This window comes from Scomber scombrus, chromosome 22, assembly GCF_963691925.1.
Source record: "Scomber scombrus chromosome 22, fScoSco1.1, whole genome shotgun sequence".
Taxonomy (NCBI): domain Eukaryota; kingdom Metazoa; phylum Chordata; class Actinopteri; order Scombriformes; family Scombridae; genus Scomber; species Scomber scombrus.
In genome coordinates, this window is record NC_084991.1 from 16,818,330 (window position 1) to 16,838,003 (window position 19,674).

Below are 19,674 nucleotides of genomic sequence, written 5' to 3' on the forward strand. Positions count from 1 at the left end.
ATCATGATGTACTAGTAAGCACTTTATCTAAATGAGTGATGAGATGTAATTAGGAGGTGATCTCTGGAATAAATGTTGAGTGCTGTAATTGCATTTTTGTAGGTTGCATGGAAAATTGCAGGGTTCAAAGCATTACCAGTACTTCTCATATTAGTAACATAATGCCATTTGATAGACACACTGATAAACGTGTCTATAGGCAGGAGGCGCTATCACAAGACTTTCCTCACCTCTCATATTTAGCCTTTCTTCCAAATTACCTCCATCCCACCACTCTTCTTTTTCCTACCAAAATATTCTAGTTCCCACCCTCCCCTTCACCCCTTTGCATTCAGGCAACATACTGAAGTCGGTTTCCAACAGCGAGACCAAACCCAATGAGCCTGACTTCCTAGTGAGACATGCAAAAATAAAAATACTGCATGTTTGCAATACGCACCCGGATCTCTCCGTTGTCATCGCCTGTTGCGAGGCGTCGGCTGTCCCATGAGAATCGGCAGCTTCGGACACAGTCTTGGTGGCCGCTAAGCGTGTGGATACACTGCCAGGAGTCACAGCCCCACAACTAGGAGCCCAGAAAGAAGATATAATTAACAATAAGCACACACAAATTTAAGAGAAGCAGTATCATGAAGTAGAAATCGGGATTAATTGTTTATCATAAACAGATAGAGACACATTGTGAATGTGCTATTAAAGTGAAATGAGTATATATATGTGAGTAATAACCCATTTAGAAGAACAGACATCATGTTTTTTTAAACACAGAGCAGCTGTATGGGATGTAACTCCCCTTGGAGTGTGATATAGATGAAATGTACTTACAAAAATCAACAGAGCAGTGATTACCTTGGAATAACAAGTAATAATAATAATAATAATAATAATAATAATAACAATAACAACAAAGTTTTATTTCTGTTTCTCAAACCAGCCATCAGCCACTGATAGGTCTTGTGAGGACAAATAATCATGCCCAATGAGACGCTGCTTCAGAATGATGCAACTGTTAATGACTGTTTTCTCGCTCTCTGCTGTTTTCTTTCTTTCATTTTAAATTCCTCCACTCGATTCCTTTTTCTTTCTTTTCCCTCCCTCCCTCCTCTCTCTCTCTCTGTTCCTTTCTTACCCTGGTCGCATCCTGTGCTGTGCAGAAAATAACACAGTTCATAATTAGACACTTCATTTGGCAGCAGGCTAACTACGTCTGCACACAAAGTCCAATTCATCTGAAGGTCAGTCGGAAAAGAAAGAAAAGGAGAAAAAAGAGGAACAGATAGAGATGGAGGGAAGGAATGAGCTGGACAGAACGCCCTCCCTCTTTTTGCGGTGCTCAACAAAGACACCCATGGCTGAGCCTTTCGGTTTGACCTCTAGATAGATGGAGACCGGGGACTGTGTGTTTATGTGTGTTTTTGAGCCACCAAAGCCCCTATTCGGTCTGGAGAGCAAGGACTATGTGACTGGCTGCAAACCAGCCCCACAACACACACACACACACACACACACACACACCTCAATTATGATCTTTGCCAAATCCATAAAACACACATTCTCTCTCGCTCTCTACCATCCTTTGACTGAAGCCAGTTTGGCTGGCGACCCAGTGGCTGTTCTCTACAGTAAGTGTCGACCGAATCCAAATTCCTGTGTGAAACTCAGTGGCAGTGGCTCTTGATCAACTGCTTTAACAAATGCCTGAGAGAGCAGCTTTTCACTCAGGAACACCAGTTGTCATCCATGAGTGAATATTGGATGGAGAAGTACAAATAAAAACCCACAACTGTTTTCACGATTCAAGAAAATGAATGACTCTGACAGAGAGCCCGTGTCAAAGGGGGATACAGTCTCAATACAGCATGAACTGTGAAGTGCAGTTCACTTCTCTGTGGATGATGAGTAGGTAAAGCAATGATTTCAGAGCTGCTCAAGGAAAAAGGTTGAAAATTGTATCTCAAGCCCACTGAGTCAGTCAAAGTCGGCGCAAAGTCAAGCGCAGTAGTGTCTGTAAATGACAACCTGGCAATAACTACATCCAGACAGGGAGGTGGGTAGGTTGTGAGCCAGCCTGCCAGGCTGGTGGGTCAGCAGGTCCACGAGCTGCAGTCAGACTAAATGGTCACAGGACGTGGGTGTAGGAGGACAGACTGACCTGCAGCTAACTCACCATGTCTGGGACCATCTGCTGCACGCTAATCTCCAAGGTCCCTCGCCTCTCTACTAGAGAAAGTTAGCCTCAGATATCACCCACAGCAACACATCAGTGTGCATGTGCTGTAAGTAATCAGTTCGGAAGGAGGTTTAAGGGAAGACGCTGATGTGTAATAGGTCACGTTGTTACTGACAGCACAGACAGATATGTCTCATCCCATGAATATATGTGTGTGTGTGTGTGTGTGTGTGTGTGTGTGTGTGTGTGTGTGTGTGTGTGTGTGTGTGTGTGTGTGTGTGTGTGTGTGTGTGTGTGTGTGTGTGTGTGTGTTGAACCTTAGCAGTCTTGTCAGCAGAGGTGGTGGCGAAGAGGCATCCGTCTGGCGAGACATGACATGACAGGATGGCGCCTTGGTGAGCCTCGGTGTCCTGCAGCTTCTCTCCGCTTTCCACATCCCACACCTTATAGTGTGTGAAAGAATGATTATTTTGCACTTGGTTTCATGCTACAGTTAACTGTACTGTGTGTGTATGTGTGAGTGTATGTTTTACCTTGATGGTACCATCGAAGGACCAGGACAGCAGTCTTGTATCAGCAGGTGAGGTGGAGAGCAGAGAGAAGCATCTGATCTGCTCCTTGTGACCCTTCAGGACTTTACACTCCCCTGACTGCCACCTCCACACCTATAGAAGGCAGCAAAGAGACAAAAAGGGGAAAGTGATGTAATAATAATGTTTCAGTCAGTGATACTTTTCTTTGCTCTCACTCTGATGGACTCAAAGACTTCGATGCACGTGCATACTTTCCACTTTTTGGTGGGGCGGGGAGATCGCCCCAAATTAATAGCACTCTTATGGAAACCTTACATTTAACTGGCTACAGAAATTAATTTGTATAGGTAACATGTGAGATCTGTCCTGTCCTGTGGAGCCCATGTACCTTTGGGCCCCAAATGTTGCATTACAATAAAAGGCAGTTTCTTTGCCACAGGTAATACATTAGCCACGTAGCATACACAGATCATTTGATTGATGGGAAGCAACAGAGGATACCCTCATGTATACATGGGGTATAATCTTTCTTTAGAGCATTACTAAATTGCTAATACAGTAGAGCACAATATTTCATGTCACTCTTTTTGCTTTTCTGTCTTCCTGATCACTAATTGGGTGTGCTGGGTTTATGCTAATGGCTCTGCGGAGTCAAAACTCAAAACCTGTGCATCTATCCACAGAGTGCTTGTTTCCTGACAGTGTGCCAGCAGGTAAATGAGCAGTGACAGGAGTTCATCTGAGCTCAAACATGGGGGCAGGACAGACAGAATCATCCGGATCATCCTATCAATCATACCCTTCTGAATAGCGTCTGTCAGTGGTCCAAAGGTTAGAATCCATCACCAGCAACAACATCAATATCATTAGATCTCTTAACATTCACTGTGCATCTGCATTAACATCTAAATACACACTTCCATTTCCTAGAGAGCACATGTCAAACAGCACGCATCTGAATAGCTTCTGAATAAGTGGTGGACGGTCCGAGAATAGTGATGGCGTAGGCAGCAGCCGCATGAATACAGAACGAGGTGCTGCGCTGTCAGAGAGGGAAGGAAGTGCTGCAGTGGACAGGTCTGTCGGCAAAAAGCAAAGATGAAGAAGGAAGAGGAGGAGATGAGAGAGGAGGAGAGGAAAGGGGAAATGAGCAACAGAGCATGAACGGAGGGGGTTGACGGAGCGTAACGGCCTGAAAACCACACACATAAACTATACAGTCGCACACGGTCAACACATGAGCAGGATGGAGATAAAGAGCTATCGACAGCGGCATAGCTGCAACCAAAGAGAGGGATAAGGAGGGAGAGGAGACAAAAGAGGGGATGAAGAATGCAGAAGTGAAAAGGCCGACAGAGAAGATGGTAGTCTAACAGGTTGGGGAAGGTGAAAGCACCACGGACACCTGAAACACTGCTTGGCTGAGCGATTCAGCAGAGCAGGCAGTTTTACTCAAGGTGAAGAATGGAGATGGAGGGGGAGGAATAATCAATAGCAGAGAAGACAAATGTGAAGCAGGTTGGGGGAGGAGGAGAAAGAACATATCATGAATTAGACAGAAAAGACAGTGAGGTTGAGGGAGAGGTCGATGAATGAGAGCAATACAAACAGGAAAACCAGAAAGGGAAAAACAAAAAGCAATACAGATCAACTGAAGGAGAAAAGGAGTTAAGCCAACCCTTATGGTGGTGTCCTCTGAAGATGTGATGAGTGTTTGGCCATTCTGACTGAACTGGCAGTGCAGCACCGTCTTGGTGTGTCCCAGCAGAGTGGCTAGGATCTTCCCAGATGGCACCTCCAACACCTGGAGGGGGAAAAACAGAAAAACTTCAGCACCACAAGTATCCCAACAAACAGTAAAAACTATTATATAGCTTGGGTGTACTTGTGAGTTAATTAACAGGCATTTCTGGCCAAAATAAATGTGAATACTGTGCAGTGAGAGCTTCATCTCTAGAATATCTATGCAAACCTCAAATGAGAGCAGTGTTTGCCAAGATATACTCCGGGAGGAAAAGTGTCCCAGAAAGTTTCCTTAAAAATCTTGACATGAAGTCCCAGTTTGAGGAAGTGCTTGAGAGGGAGAGAGGTGAAGTGTGGCTGCATGGTAATATGCGCATCAAAAAGAAAGCCGAGTCGGGGGAAAAAGTCTGAGCTTTGAAAGACTGCGACTGTTCAGTCCGGTCAGGACCGCTGAGGGCTGCTGGGGGTCTGACAGCCCTTCAGGCATTACTAGAGGAGTTGGAGAACAAAACAGCTTTGAAGCTCAAAAGATCTAGCTCAAAGAAAAAAAAATGTCATCACATGAGAGATTTCTGCATCACAAAACTGTGTTGCAATAAACTCTTCACAGATTATTCAGTGCTGGTTTCGAGAGATGATTTTGTAAACATCCTCAAATAGATTGGCTGGAAAGTTGTTAACACTACAACCCAGGGACTTTCACAGGGGATGTATCAGTGATCCTCCACCATTGTGGTTTAAAGTGAAATATCTCGACAACTTGGAAGAACAGTAATAACTTTAATCATCCTTCAAATTTTCATATAGCACCGTCATCAAGTCAGAATTTGACTTGTCCAGTACTTTGCTTTATAACTAAAAAATAAATGATATGATCTTAGTTTTGTAAGTATATTAACTATTTTAAAAAATGTGATGTCTTTGCAGATAATATTCCTTGAGAAAGAATCTTATTTAATATGGTCCATCCTTTTGTGGCTTTCTGGTGGCCCATGGCTTAAACACATTACACAGTTGAAAAACAGGAGTTAATTTTATCACTAGACAGAGCTTATTCTACCTATCAAAAAGTAGTACAAAGAAGGCCACTTAAGGAATTATGCGGTGAAACAGGAGTTTAGATTACAAGTGTAATCATAAAAACTGCTCATACCAAAGCCACAATTTTTCTCATTAACCTCCAGCGAGATCTTTCCAACGATATTTAAAAATGCTTTAATTAACCAAACAATAAAATACTGAAACTCATGCAAATCAATCATAGGTTCATTAACTTATTTTCAAAATAAGGAATAAAGCACAGGAATCTCATGAAAATACTTTCACCACTTAATATGCTGAACAAATAAAACTGAATTAAGTACAGCATAACTTTATCTTCAGTGTTGCACAGCACCTCTAGTATTCTAAGTACAGAAAAAAGTAATAAAGGCCCATGACTATTGGGATTTACCAGGTACTAAAACATTTAAATATCTGAGTAGAAAGTTGAAATGTCTGAGCAGAACACGTCGACCATGTTTGTCGAGCACTTGTTTTAAACATCACTACCAAGAGAGTCAAATCAACAAACACAAATAAAAGTTGTAAAGGACGTGCATGATGAGATGTAACAATAGAAATGTGATACTGAACTGAGGGCTGGGCAATATATTGATAATTGATCAATACTTTGATAGAAGACTAGATATGGTCTTAGATTTTGGATATGGTAATATCATGATATGGCATAAGTGTTATCTTTTCCTGGTTTTAAAGGCTGCATTACAGCAAAATGATGTCATTTTCTGAACTTACTACACTGTTTCAGTTGTTCTATTATTTGCCTTCACCAACTTTGTCATTATATTCACATTATTGACTATTGTTTATCAAAAATCTCATTGTGTAAATATTTTGTAAAAACACCAATAGTCATCCCTACGATATTGTTGCAATATCGATAGAGGTATTTGATCAAAAATATTGTGATATTTGATTTTGTCCATATCATCCAGGCCTGATTCAAATATGTATTTTCTGTACTCAACGATCTGCATCTTCTCTTCTAAGGCATCAAAAGGCCTTTAGAATCAACACCCAAAATAACTGACAGCAGTTGGTGACTTTTGAACACATACACACAGATAGTACACACACTTTCCCTACCATACCTGCACGCTGCCTGTACACAGCCCTACTGCAAGCACCAACCCCCTGTAGGAGGTCAGCAGTCGTCAGATTCAGCAGCCAACCATCCTCAGTACCTCACTAGCTGTCAGCCCTGCTCCCTGGCACAGAAGACACACGTGCACACACACACACACACACACAAACATTCACAACTGCACTCTTTCAATCATAAAGAAACACACACTGACTTTCTGTCCTTTCCTGCACATCTGACACAAAGTCGGCATGTCAGTATGAATTTAAATTGATGTATTATTGCTGATTTTCCCTCCAGTAAACTGGTTAGAAAAAGTGCACTTCCACTGCAGCAGTGACGGAAACCAGGAACATCTCCCAAGCTAACACTAGGGCTCCCCCTGGTGTAAACTCATGGGACTAAAAGACCAAAAGCTGTGTGGACTCTTAAGAGGATTAAAATCACTTAAAACACACCCAAATCTGTTGGAAGTAACTGATCAAATATAAAGCACAAAAATATAATGTTCAATGAGCATTCTGGCTGAAAGGAATGCTTGAACAATGAAGCTGTACAACAAGGAATAGAAAATCCTTTGGACATTGTTGCATTATGACAAAATGATGTTTTCATTTCAACAAAGAGAGGAATTTTTGGATGCTTTCCATGTAATAAATGATTATGTTAAAATGGTGAAGCAGGGCAGCAAAATGAGAGCGTTAGAGAGGCTATTACCTTCGAATTAAAGTAATCAGACTGTTGAAATGTGATGGTGTTCAAGTTGCTGTGGATAAACAAAAAGGTAATAACTGTGGAAATAAACTCCTCTCCAGTGGACACAAACAAATCTATGACAGTAAATATGTAACCATAAAAACACATTCACATTCTTCTACAAATAAATAACAGAAACTCTAAGTTGTGAGATGTATAAATACAAGTAGCTGTGCAAGAACCACACCTAAATAAAATCTACAATCTATAAATCTATCATCTATAATTGTGACTTCAATCAGGAACTATGTGATCAAAACACAGTAAACAAGGTTACAACTCTGACAAGATATTCATCACCAGCTTTCAGTTGTTTTGAAACATAACATTGCGTACACATGTCAGTCGTTACCAAATAAGTATTGCGGTTTGACACCCAGCTCTAGTCAGTTATCACCTGATTTATCAAGGCTAAAAAAAAACCTGCAACACAGAAAAACCTGCAGAAGAAAAACCCATTACACCTAAATATAATTTGGCGTATTTTGTGTGCATTACTTGGTTGCAAAAAGTGGACTATATGTAGCGCAGTAATCTACAATAGTCATTTTTATTCTCTCTAAGTTGTCAGAACTCTGATTACTAATCATCTTTGCTACTTTTACTCCTCATATGCAATATCCTTCCTTCTCATATCTCCAGGAGACCAGGAGACAAGAGGAGAGGCGCATGAAGGGGCAGAAAAGAGCTGTAATTAAAATCATTAACCCCTGCATCAATTAAGGCTGCAGTACCTTTTAATTAATTAGAGTTGCTCTCTGCCTTTGGCTACCGGCCTGGACACAGCACACATGTGTCAAGGGAATCTTTGAGGGTGTGCTTGTGTTGTAATATAGGACAGAAACTTTTGGGGAATGACCTCTACTGTTGAGGCACAGGACTCACATACACACACACACATGCCACATGCAAACTAAGACCTAATTCTGCGCCTGCAAACAACAATTTATCACGAAGACAAAGAGTAGTGGAGCAAGGAGAGCAGACTGACAGACAGAACAAAAGGAAGAAATGAGACAAAACGAAACAGGGAATAAAACACAGAGTATGTGACAGACGTGGTAAAATATAGAAATAGAATGAGAACTGCTGAGAATACAGATCACAGGTAAAAGGAACAGCAGGAAAGACGGGAGCGGAGAGGTGGAGAGGGAGACGAATGACGTGTTTTTTTTTTTAGATAATCTGATGTACAGCTGACAGGAATGATTAAAAAAAGGATGACAGTCAAATCTCATGACTCAACATGGACTGCAAAACACCTCCTGAAGCAGTACTAAACAGAGATTTACACACGCTTACATGCAGCGCTACTGTTATAAACAGGTACACAATTACACTCAAGAAACCGTCACATACACACACATGCACACAGTGGGAATTTACAACCTAGACTGTAAAAATCAAGGTTATGAAATTGTGAGAGACTTTTTTCTTTGGAATTGCAGCAAAGACATGAAAATTCATGATCAAAATCTGATTAATTAAGCAAGTAGGTCACTAAAGAAAGACTTGGCAGTAAAATTTTGCCACTTGCTTAAAAAACTTAATATTTCATATTATTCATTTGTAGAGTTTTTTTCCCCCAACTGTTTGCTTAAAAATGTCACACAATAGAGAATAATATATTTCTTGTTCAAAGACATTCAATTTACAATTACATAAATCAGATAAAAGCAGCAAATCCTCACAGCAGACAAGCTAAAACCACTCATGTTTTAGTATTTCTGCTTGATAAAGGTTGGTGATTAATTATCTCTGAGTTGATTAAACATGTCAGCGCTAGAATGCAGTGCCTAAACTTGTTTGATTGCCCTGTCGCACATACACACAAAATGCTGAACAAGCAGAAGAGCAGTTTCTGGCACAACTTCGACTACTTTGACGGTGCATGGAGAAGAGAAAGAAGTCTAAACTTTGTTGTTCTATATACTATAAGTGTTACTGGAGTTTTAACCTCTTTACACATACACACAAACACTCACAGCGTGTACTATATATCTTAATGTGTTGGATACCTGTACAGTGCCATCCTCTTGGCCCAGGACCACAGCAGAGGGCTGCCTGCACATGCAAGTACACCGGATCCTGGATGGCTTCTCCTCCGACTGGAACAGTACTGAATCTGTTCTGCCATCACGCACCTGAAAAAAAAAAACACACACACACACACACAGAGAGATACAAACACAGTACGTTAATACTTGTCTACGCTTGTGCACACACACAAAGAAAAAACAAATCCCAGCTTCACATTCCTGTTTCAACCCGCCGCTCATTTATTCATTCAGTTTCTCTCCTCATTTCCCCTTCGGCTCACCTGCAGTCTGTTGCAGTTGTCTGCAGCCGACACTATGATTTGTTCATCATTGAAGAGAACATCAGAGTCTCTCTTCAGGCAGACGGCTGAGGAGGTGTGCACCTTATTAGTCTCCCATAGCTACAAGAAAAGAGGCACAAGACAACAGGTTTGAGTGGGATGTAATGCAGACTGCCAGTGAAGCTTCACACAACATTTCATTTCACTGTTCTTATGTTTGTTGTTAATATTTTTCCCCTTTATAATCAACATTTTCATAGAGTGAAGAGTTAATCTGAAATACCCTTGGTGCTACTTGATATATTTTCACAATCGCAGGTGATTCAAGTCATCAGTATCTTACTCATGAACTTCTGTTTGGCAATTCAATTTGACTTTACAGATATGGTCTAATAGCTCAAATGCATACAGTTAAGGATTCTGGTAAATGGAGGAGCCTGAGTAGTGTGAGATATTTCCAACAATTTGGCAGAACATGTAGTTACAGGTCAGGTGGGGCTTTTCTTTTTGGCAGCAGAGAAATCAGAACTGGGTCATTTCAACCCAAGTGGCAACCTCCAGGGCTGACAAATGAAGCCAGCACTGAAGTGGCCTAAACTGCAGTTCTTCCAATCGCAACTTGAGGCTGCCTCGAAAAGCGAGTCAATCCCCATAAACCCCCATGTAATACTGTCTAACATTACAACAGAAATAAACATGTTAACAGCCTGGTACAAAAAACTGATTAGGTCATGCGGGAGTGATTTTTTGATATAACTTACCCGTACATATTTCATTAAGGCTCAAAGTTATGCCTAATTAAGAACATGGCCGCTTTGACTGACACGTGGGTGTCATCACAGCGACAAATAAGGTTAGGTAACGTAACCGCAACATGACCTAAGATTCACAGAGTATAGGCGTCATTATAAGTAGTATGAACAGCTCTGTTGCAACTCTGCAGCTTTATCATTCAAATTGATAAGGCTTTGCATCAAAATATTAATTATACGATAAATGTTTTCACCACCGTACATAAAATAGTAACGATAAAGGCCATAAAGACTAAACTGCAGAGATATTTCTTTGTTTTCGGGCTGTTCATGCTACATATTGCTTTGTTTATGTGGGCAATGAGTCAAGACACATCAGTTACGAATTTATGTTTATGTAACCTAATAATAGGGGGGAAAAGCCTAAAGCAAGTTAAGGCAACAACTCATACAGAAAAACTGGGTTCCTTTCTTGTGTATATTTTGGCTTGAAAGGGTAAATATGCAACGCTTTCATTTACACAAAATAAAATTACTCATTAAGGGCTGAAACACAACAGCTGGCAGAGGCAACAAAGTATAATGAATGTTGACGTGTCTGTGTACTTGATAAACTCATAAAGATGCATCAAATACAATCAATCTTACCCTGACAGTTTGGTCATCAGAGCAGGAGAGCAGCTGTGAGCCGTCGGGGGAGAACTGGACACGGTGGACCCAACTCAGGTGACCACTGAGGTCAGCCATCTTCTTATTGGCCTCTAAGTCCCACAGCTGGAAAACACACACATATGCTGTATGTACATTTATTCACCAGTATATTTAAAAGCACTGTTATTTTTAGTTTTATAGAGCAGTTTATGGTGCCAAAGTGACACATCTTAACACTGAAAAAGGCACAAAGGCACTTTTATACATGCAATGTGGGCCTACTTTGTGGTTCTGCCTCTGTGAGGAGAGACAACAAAACAGTGGCAAAGTACCCCTGCCCCTCAATCAATATGTTTCAGACATAATAGAACTGAAAAGGAAATTCAAATAAATAGAGGGAATGTTTGTGAGTAAATGTGTTATACCTCCACAGCGTAGTTTGAGAACGCGATGGCCAGCAAGTTACTAGTCGGACAGGCTTGACAGTATTGCACCGTGCTCAGACGATTGGTCCTGATCTCCAACAACATGTCTGATGTCTCCACGTCAAACACCTGTGAGACAGAAACAGACAGACGATAAATCAGAGTCCACTCAGTCTGGCCCCAACATGGCAACAATTTCCACCAGTAATATTTAAAAACAAAATGTGATAAATGAAAACTAATTAAGTTGAAAACACACACACAAACACAACAACCTACATTAAGTAAACTATTCAAACAATTACATTTGTAGTTTTACCACTTTGTATTCACAAGATAAAATTTGGGTTCACCCACTAATTCAAAACAATAATAGAGACTGTGGATACTCTATGGATACTGGACTTTTGACACAGATTTCAATATTAATTTGGAAGAGTTTTACTTTTCTAAACACTGATTAATCTGTGATAAGATCAAATGAGCTGATAGTATAGGGCATGCAAATGTTTGTTTGCTATTGTACTAAAAATACAAAAAAATACTATCTTGTGCATGAATATTAAAACCTTAAGGAACCTTGCGAGATTTAAGCCTTCTTTTTCCTCCAGTTAAAGCAAAGAAACAATCTCAGACATCTCTGTTGAGTTTGGGTTTTTTCCAGAATACGAATGAATGAAAGAGTGAAGGGCACAGACAGACTGATTACAGGAGGAGACTGACTGATTTTGGGAATCTCAGGAGAGGAGGGGCTGCTCACATTTACAACCAGGACACACACTCTTTAGACTTTCTACAACACTAGCTGGCAAACAGCCTCTCTTTCCTGTCACCTTCAATGAATGAAGAATTTTTATCTGTAGAACTGAAACAAGACAGATCCACATCCAAATCATTAACACGCACACAATCGCACATTCGGCAACGCCCACGCACCACACTACAGCAAACAGTATCATGCATCTCCACTTTTTAAAGCAAAATGTTCACTTTTCATGCTCAACACACCAAAGCGGCGTTCCTGGCAGCACATATGATGCGTTTGCCGTCAGCAGTCCAGGTGCTGCACTTGACGAAGACTTCTTCATCGTTATCCGTGAACATGCTCCTCACGTCGATTGTCTTCCACTCATTGGCGGACGACGCGTCAAACAGCTGCATAGGAACACACAAGAATACATAGGGTGTCACTTAAAAATACCTGAAAAGCATCAGTGATTACAAATCTGTGTATAAAATGATTGAATATTGAATTGATGATGAATAAAAAGATGCTGTGTTTTAAAACTATCATCAATTCTTTGAAATGTGATACTAGATCTGGTTTTGGTATTGAAACATTTCACGTATTGAGCTCTAAACTGTCTGTCACTACTGATCTCGTTTGCGTTAGTAACTATAGAGTCTGTAAGTATCTAATTGAATGACAGTCACCTTAACGGTACCGTCGTTGGAGGAGGTGGACAGAAAGGCGTCGTCAGGGGAGAAACAGCAGTGGTTGACTGACTCAAAGTGGCCAAACATGGTGTTCTGTGACGATGGTTTGTTGAGGTTCCACAACTACAGAAAATACAGTGATGTAGAAAAAAGAGAACGAAAGAAGAATGAAGAGGAAGAGACAGGACCAGAAAAAGAGTTAGTCGGTTACTTTTGACAAATTAATACAGTAACTTTTTTCTTGCCTGTACATGGTTAAAAAAAACACATTTAAACACGTCAAGACAGACTTAGGCATGAAAACACAAACCTTCACATTCAGGCACTTGTCGTTGGAGCAGGTGGCCAGCAAGAGGCGTCGTGTTGTGTTGGTGAACTCACAGTGGTTGACCTGCTCCTCATGCTCCACATCAAAGACCCTCAGCAGCATGGCTCGCTCCACATTCCATACCTGAAGACACACACAGAGTGGAAGTTTTAAACAAATAAACCTTCTTTCTGCTGTAGAAAACCTGGCATGGTGGTTGTTCAAACGTTGTGAAGACGTTTGTTTCATGACAGAAAAACAACAAATGAAATTTTAGTACAAGATATCAATGTCATTTTGGGTTTATTTCACCCCGGTTGATCACAAGGGATGAGTGGACAGTTATGTGCTTACCTTTACTTTCCTGTCACTGGAGCAGGTTGCTAGGAGATGGTCATCAGGGGAAAAGGCACAACAGAGCACCTCGTCATCATGGGCCTGGATCTCCGTGAGCTTCTCACCCGAGGTGCTTTTAAATACCTGAGCGCATGATGAGGACAGCAGTTACACAAAAGTAGGTATATGCAGTCAAAGTATTATGTCATTCATTGAGGCCAAAACCTCCGAACTACAAAAATACACTTTCAGAGGTCTTCTAAATCATTTTTCACTACTTTTTTTTTTTTTTTTTTTTTACAAATCTTGATTGGTGTACAATTTATTGCTTCTCCCTGTGATGAAAACAGATAATGCCCTAACACAGCTATTTCCTGGCAATTTAGTCTTTAGTCTTAGTTTACTTGTCTTTTAAGGCAAGCAGTTCAGATAGCTATAGGACACCTAGAAAAACTTCAAACTAAAAAGTACTACAGATTTTTTTTAAAGGATGCTAGCCATATACAAAATAAATTAGGTCATACAAGCAGATAGAAATCAATGTTGCATTCAATAATATTCAGAGTTCTTGCAGCATTAAAAGTGGATCACTTGACATATTTTCCAGAGCTTTGTCTCCATGGAAACCATATTCCTTTTAAAGACACACACACACACACACACACACACACACACACACACACACACACACACACACACACACACACACACACACACACACACACACACACACACACACACACACACACACACACACACACACACACACACACACACACACAGGTATGCTTTGATACCTTGAGAGTCTTGCTGGCTCCACAGGAGGCGATCTTGGCTCCATCGTGGGAGAAGCAGGCAGAATAGATGGAGCCCTGGTGGGGGTGGATCACCAGACGGGACAGGCTCTCTAAACTGCTCTTATTCCTGGAGAAGAAAAACAACACACAGACCAGTCCATACTGAGATACGCAGCCTACGACTGATCACCATTTTACAGTATTCACACAGAATGGGTTTATCAAAAAGATAAAATGTTAAGGTTAATGTTCATGTTTTTGCACTTTTTTAATAAAATACAGGCATGAGACTAAGTTAAATGCTTTTATGTCAGTCATTGCTGCATCATCATGCATTCTGCTGCATTGTAAAATGCTGATTTTTACCAACTCACATGAGCGTTCATGAATAGAGTTGCAAGCATACACATTGCAACAAAAAATGTTATATATAAATATACTGTCTATTCTTATACTACAATGAAAACCTAATCACTACTGACCCACTGATGTATAAGGTCAATTTATTAGTTCAGATGGATCAACTATCAGAATATCATGGTAAAATGCTTGCTTGCATACAGCCAGTCAAAGTAGAGTTTCCCGGTACTGGCCCTCTCCTGCGCCTGCAGCAGAGCCTGTTGGTAGACCTCAGAGGTGTGTGGCTGAGACAGAGCAAGCTGCACCACGTCAGGGAAGGGACGTTGCTCCAGTTGGTGGCCGTTCAGAGACAGAAACTCCTGGAACTGACTGCGTACTTCACTGTTCTGTAAGGGGACAAATTTCTTTTTAAAAAGGCTCATAAAGTGCACTGCAGTGTCAAGATTGTCCATTCATAGCAGTTCACAAGAATGCATTACCTTTGATATCTCTTATATGAATAGAGGACTAGGAAAAACTGCATTCACCTATTATGCTTCTCCTAGGCAAAATAAGCTTCAGGACTCTCTTAAATTATTAATACATTTTTATCCCTACAACATTTTGAGATTCTGTTGGACAGTGTTTTATAAAAATGAATGCTCCTGTTTTTCTTAATGTGTCTGTTTTATTCCTGTGTAATGTACTTATGTTACTGTCATTTTCTTTTTGTTCTTTTGTATTTTATCAATAATTTGTCTTAAGTTTGTGTTGTATTTATGTTTGGTATATGAGAGTTGTTTTTTTTTACACTTTTTGTTATATGACGTGTTTGGTTGTGAATTTGCAGGGCACCATTTTAAGTTTCCCCTGACTAAATAAAGGTAAATAAAATGTATGTGTATTCTCATTTCCATATACGTCACCCTAACACTAAACGTGTTTTTGTCCAACTTATTAGTTAGGCGTTTTGTTTTGTCACTCTGAAGTAAAATATGAAAACTGAAAACTAAAATTTTCATCCAAAGGTATTGTTTTTACATTCATGCAGGAGTTATGTGTTGTGAAAATTAATATGCCTGTAATTTATATGAATTAAAACTTACTGATTCAATCTTACCACTTCAAATACAGAGTAACCACATACATGATTACACTGTTACTTTGGTATGAAATTATAGATTGCTCTTGCCTCTGGACATTTTTGTGAGAAACATCAAAGTGCAGCACCTTCTTACTGTGCATGTTCAAAATCAACAATCAAAATAAACAAATAGAGATGTCAGCAGTCATAAATCACTGTATATGATAACTTCAATGATGCACAGCAGCACAAATAAACTGATGTGTTTCAGCCCAGGCTTCTTCAGTGTTGCTGTCACAGTTCTGGGTTGACCATATTACACAGCAGCCAGGAATCCACTGGTGATTAAAACCACCTTAAACAAATCGTCAAATTCAACCTAAAAAATAGGAAGACAAATAACACCTCCTACCAGTCACATAATTTGGAACTTCTCCTCAGGTGCCTTTAATTGTTTTGGATTTTTAGTCATTTTTTCTTCTTCTTTCATTCTTTCTTCTTGTTATTTCTGGTTGATGATGCATGTTGTGATGATTTGTTTCAGGTGGTTTTAATCACCAGCGGATTCCTGGCTGCTGTGTAACAAGGTCAACCCACAACTGTGACAGCAAAGCTGAGGAAAGCCTGGGGCTGAAATGTGTCAGTGTATTTGTGCTGCTGTGCACCATTACAGCTATGATATACAGTGATTTGTGAGTGCTGACATCTCTACATGCCCTATTAAAACAGGTGCTGGAGTAACAGATCATCTGCTTTAATGTGAGGGCAAAGGCAAGAAAGACAGAGCTCTAAATCTGCATGTCCCCAGAGGAGGGGCTCATTTATGGGCATAATTTACGTGAAGGGAGAATGGATGGCACCCTCACCTTCTATCATTTTAATCTTTCTAACTAACTCACACAGAAGCAACACCTTGCTTCATTTCATATACAGTTAAGCCTGAATTCTGCTGACCTCTTTGTCCAGAATGGGTCCATACTCCACGTAGTCATTGATGAGGTGAGCTGGACCCATTATTTGGGCTTTTATGCGGACCCAGTCCAGAGAAAACATGAGGGAATTAAGCTCCTACACAGAGTGAGACACACAGAGAGAAACATGCTGAGCAAGGAAAAACACAGACGGTGGAAAAATAACACCTTGTTATTAATTCTCTGTCATGTACAGTTTTACAGTGGCTATGCATAACTGAGTACAGTGTGTGAGTGTGTAGGGGGAAAAGTAAGACAGTATGTATCACAAATATTGGCAAAATCATATTAAAGAAAATCTCATTGATGTCTAGTGAAAGAACATCTGTCTCACTTGAACAATAAAACAAAATGATACTATCACAATTTGATTCCACTGAAAATCAATGTGTGAATGTGTTACCTGGGAGAGGTTGCCTTTGGCCATGTGGTAAGTCAAGAATCGGATCCAGTAGAGACATTCATCATCTCCTGAAGTGGGAGGTCCATCTCTGTAGTGCTGCTGGTACTGACGCACCACCTTACTGTGAAGGCTCTGAGATACACACACATGAAGAATTAGACATACAATGCAATATGCCAAACAACATCTCTTAGTTGTTGTAAACCAATGTTGTAACATAACTCACACACAAGATGTCTTGCTTAATTGACAATATTGCCCAAAAAGTCACAAAAAGTATGAAATCCCAACAGTTTGATCTCTTGTAAGTTTGCATCAAGACAAACCTCTAGCTGGGTGCGATTCTTCTCTTCCAGGAAGTCCAGCTGGAGGTCATGGAGGTAGTACAGGTAAGGTTTGTGGTTACTGTCCATAAAAAGCAGAGATTTGTTGACAAACTCTTCGAGAATGTCCTCGACTTCCTCTGGTTCCAGGTCCCACAGGATAGACAGCACCTGGGAGAAGGAATGACATCTTATACTGTGTAATCTTTGAGGTGACGGGAGCCCATCTCTTGTTTTTTTTTATGTGCCAAATACTGGAACATTACTGGGTAGTTATTTCCAGCTATTATCTGTGTCACAAGTAACATAAACAGGGTAAAACCCTGATGGGTTTTCTAATGTACATCCACAGAGAGTTGAATTTGTGAGGGCAATTACAAACCACAATATCCAAACCTTAGCAGGGACTTTGATGTCCTTCTCTATCACAGTAAGGTCCTTGTATAGTTCTTGATGTTCATCAGGTAGAACCTCAATGCTTGCAGCCATGGCCTGGTCCAGGGCATCGTAGTCATAAGAGGACGATTTCCTTATACGTTTGAACTGCTTCTGCTGCAGCTGGCAGAGATAGTAACGCCAACGGTTGGGCTTCTCTTTGAGTAAAGCCCCGATAAGGGACACCACCAGAGGGGAGCCTATAACAGTAGTAAAAACAAGTAGAAAAGTGTTGTATTAAGGGAAACATTTGTCTTTCTTTTCTTTAAAAATCATCCATACAGCTAATTATGAATTTAAAAGTGCCTGTAATTTATAAAGTGGATGTACAGTTTCTGTCAGTTTACACACCTTTACATTCTCTGACAATGCTGCGAGCCTCCTCAGGTAGCCCCTGGGGTTTATTATTAGTGTACAGAGCGAGGATCTCCAGTCCTTTGTTTTCATCCATACCACTCTCCACTTCCACCCCATATTTAACACCTACAAAACAAAAATACATTTCTAAAAAACAGGTCTTTGCAAGTGGAAAAAAATAAATAAATAATGGAATGTCTAAGATTGCATATGTTTAGTGACCAGGGTATAAAACAACAACCTCAAACATAGTAACTAGAAAATGCAACTAAAAGAATCAAAATCATATTTGAATATTCAGATAATCAGTACAATGCTATAGCAAGTAAAATAGTGCACGTACCACTAACTGAATCAGTAAGGCTTCTATTTCTGGTGGTGAAAAGTATCCGACACTGGACATCAAACACCTTTAGCACTGTGCTCTCCCAGACGTCATCAAGAATCAGCAGAGATCTGAAGACACGAACAGGAACAGACATGTGATCAGAGACAAGCAGGAAAGAAGTGTTTAACACTGCATCTAGCAATCCATACTGACCAGTCAGGCCCTCTGGAACCTACATTTTCCTAGTTCCAAATTTAGCACTGCCCCTTATTGGTATTGTTGTTTAATTTAAAGTAATGTCATCTATTGTTTTCATGTTTTCCTGTCATTTCTTTATACAAAACATCACCTTTTATTTCTTTAAATTATTTTTTTACTGTTAACCATCATTTTTTTGTTTTTTTTAGGCTAATAATATATGCTTATGGATACTGTGCTATTACTGAGTAATATTAGATGTTTGTTGCTAATCGTTCTCCATTTATTATTTATATTTATATTGTTGTCATCACTGGCATGTCCACAGCATGTCATTTAAACATTACTTTGAGATTATTCCATGATAAAATGAAGCCCATTTAATGTGCAATGGAGATTTGAATTTGCACATACTGTAGTAAAATAAATAACACAAAGCAGATCATGTTTATCTCAACATATTAACCTCGGATATCTGCGCAGCATGAGGAAGCGTAGGCGTTCCTTGGCCTCGTCCAAAGAGTTGGGCGGCCGGTGGAGGGACTGGGCATCCAGGCTCTGCTCCAGACGGAAGCACAATGACTGGATCTTCACCAGCAGGTCGGGTTTGTCCAGCTGGCCGATGGACAGCCAGTGGATGCCTCCGGGAAAGCACTCTACAGATGGAGGAGGAAAGAGATAGGAGTTCTGAGAGGCAGGAGGTGCTACCAAAAGCTGACTACTTGGCTACGGCTTCTGAAAGTGCTCTCTCGTGCATCATGGGTGTTGCTCTACCAAGATAATTGAGTCCTGTAGTGATCTTCCAAATACTAGAGAATGCAAATCAATCCAGTATTATTGCAATTCGTCCTACTAAACTTGAA

At 40.3% G+C, this 19,674-nt stretch overlaps 1 protein-coding gene across 2 annotated transcripts in view; it reads right to left on the bottom strand.

The window, feature by feature from the left end:
- Window positions 1-19,674, bottom strand: part of apaf1 (apoptotic peptidase activating factor 1) — a 44,431-nt gene that overhangs the window by 21,860 nt on the left and 2,897 nt on the right. The window contains exons 5-25 of one of the 2 annotated variants that reach the window (XM_062443426.1): window positions 19,278-19,467; window positions 18,629-18,741; window positions 18,280-18,411; window positions 17,890-18,128; window positions 17,497-17,664; window positions 17,171-17,302; window positions 16,751-16,864; window positions 14,935-15,119; window positions 14,374-14,500; window positions 13,595-13,720; window positions 13,244-13,384; window positions 12,931-13,056; window positions 12,505-12,651; window positions 11,497-11,625; window positions 11,069-11,194; window positions 9,669-9,788; window positions 9,367-9,492; window positions 4,382-4,507; window positions 2,704-2,835; window positions 2,488-2,613; window positions 440-565 (exon numbers count right to left, since the gene is read on the bottom strand). In XM_062443426.1, coding sequence (XP_062299410.1) covers window positions 440-565; window positions 2,488-2,613; window positions 2,704-2,835; window positions 4,382-4,507; window positions 9,367-9,492; window positions 9,669-9,788; window positions 11,069-11,194; window positions 11,497-11,625; window positions 12,505-12,651; window positions 12,931-13,056; window positions 13,244-13,384; window positions 13,595-13,720; window positions 14,374-14,500; window positions 14,935-15,119; window positions 16,751-16,864; window positions 17,171-17,302; window positions 17,497-17,664; window positions 17,890-18,128; window positions 18,280-18,411; window positions 18,629-18,741; window positions 19,278-19,467 — 2,951 coding nt within the window. Of the gene's footprint in view, window positions 1-439; window positions 566-2,487; window positions 2,614-2,703; window positions 2,836-4,381; window positions 4,508-7,309; window positions 7,359-9,366; window positions 9,493-9,668; window positions 9,789-11,068; window positions 11,195-11,496; window positions 11,626-12,504; window positions 12,652-12,930; window positions 13,057-13,243; window positions 13,385-13,594; window positions 13,721-14,373; window positions 14,501-14,934; window positions 15,120-16,750; window positions 16,865-17,170; window positions 17,303-17,496; window positions 17,665-17,889; window positions 18,129-18,279; window positions 18,412-18,628; window positions 18,742-19,277; window positions 19,468-19,674 lie in introns of those variants that run through there. The other variant, XM_062443427.1, reaches the window with a different exon arrangement.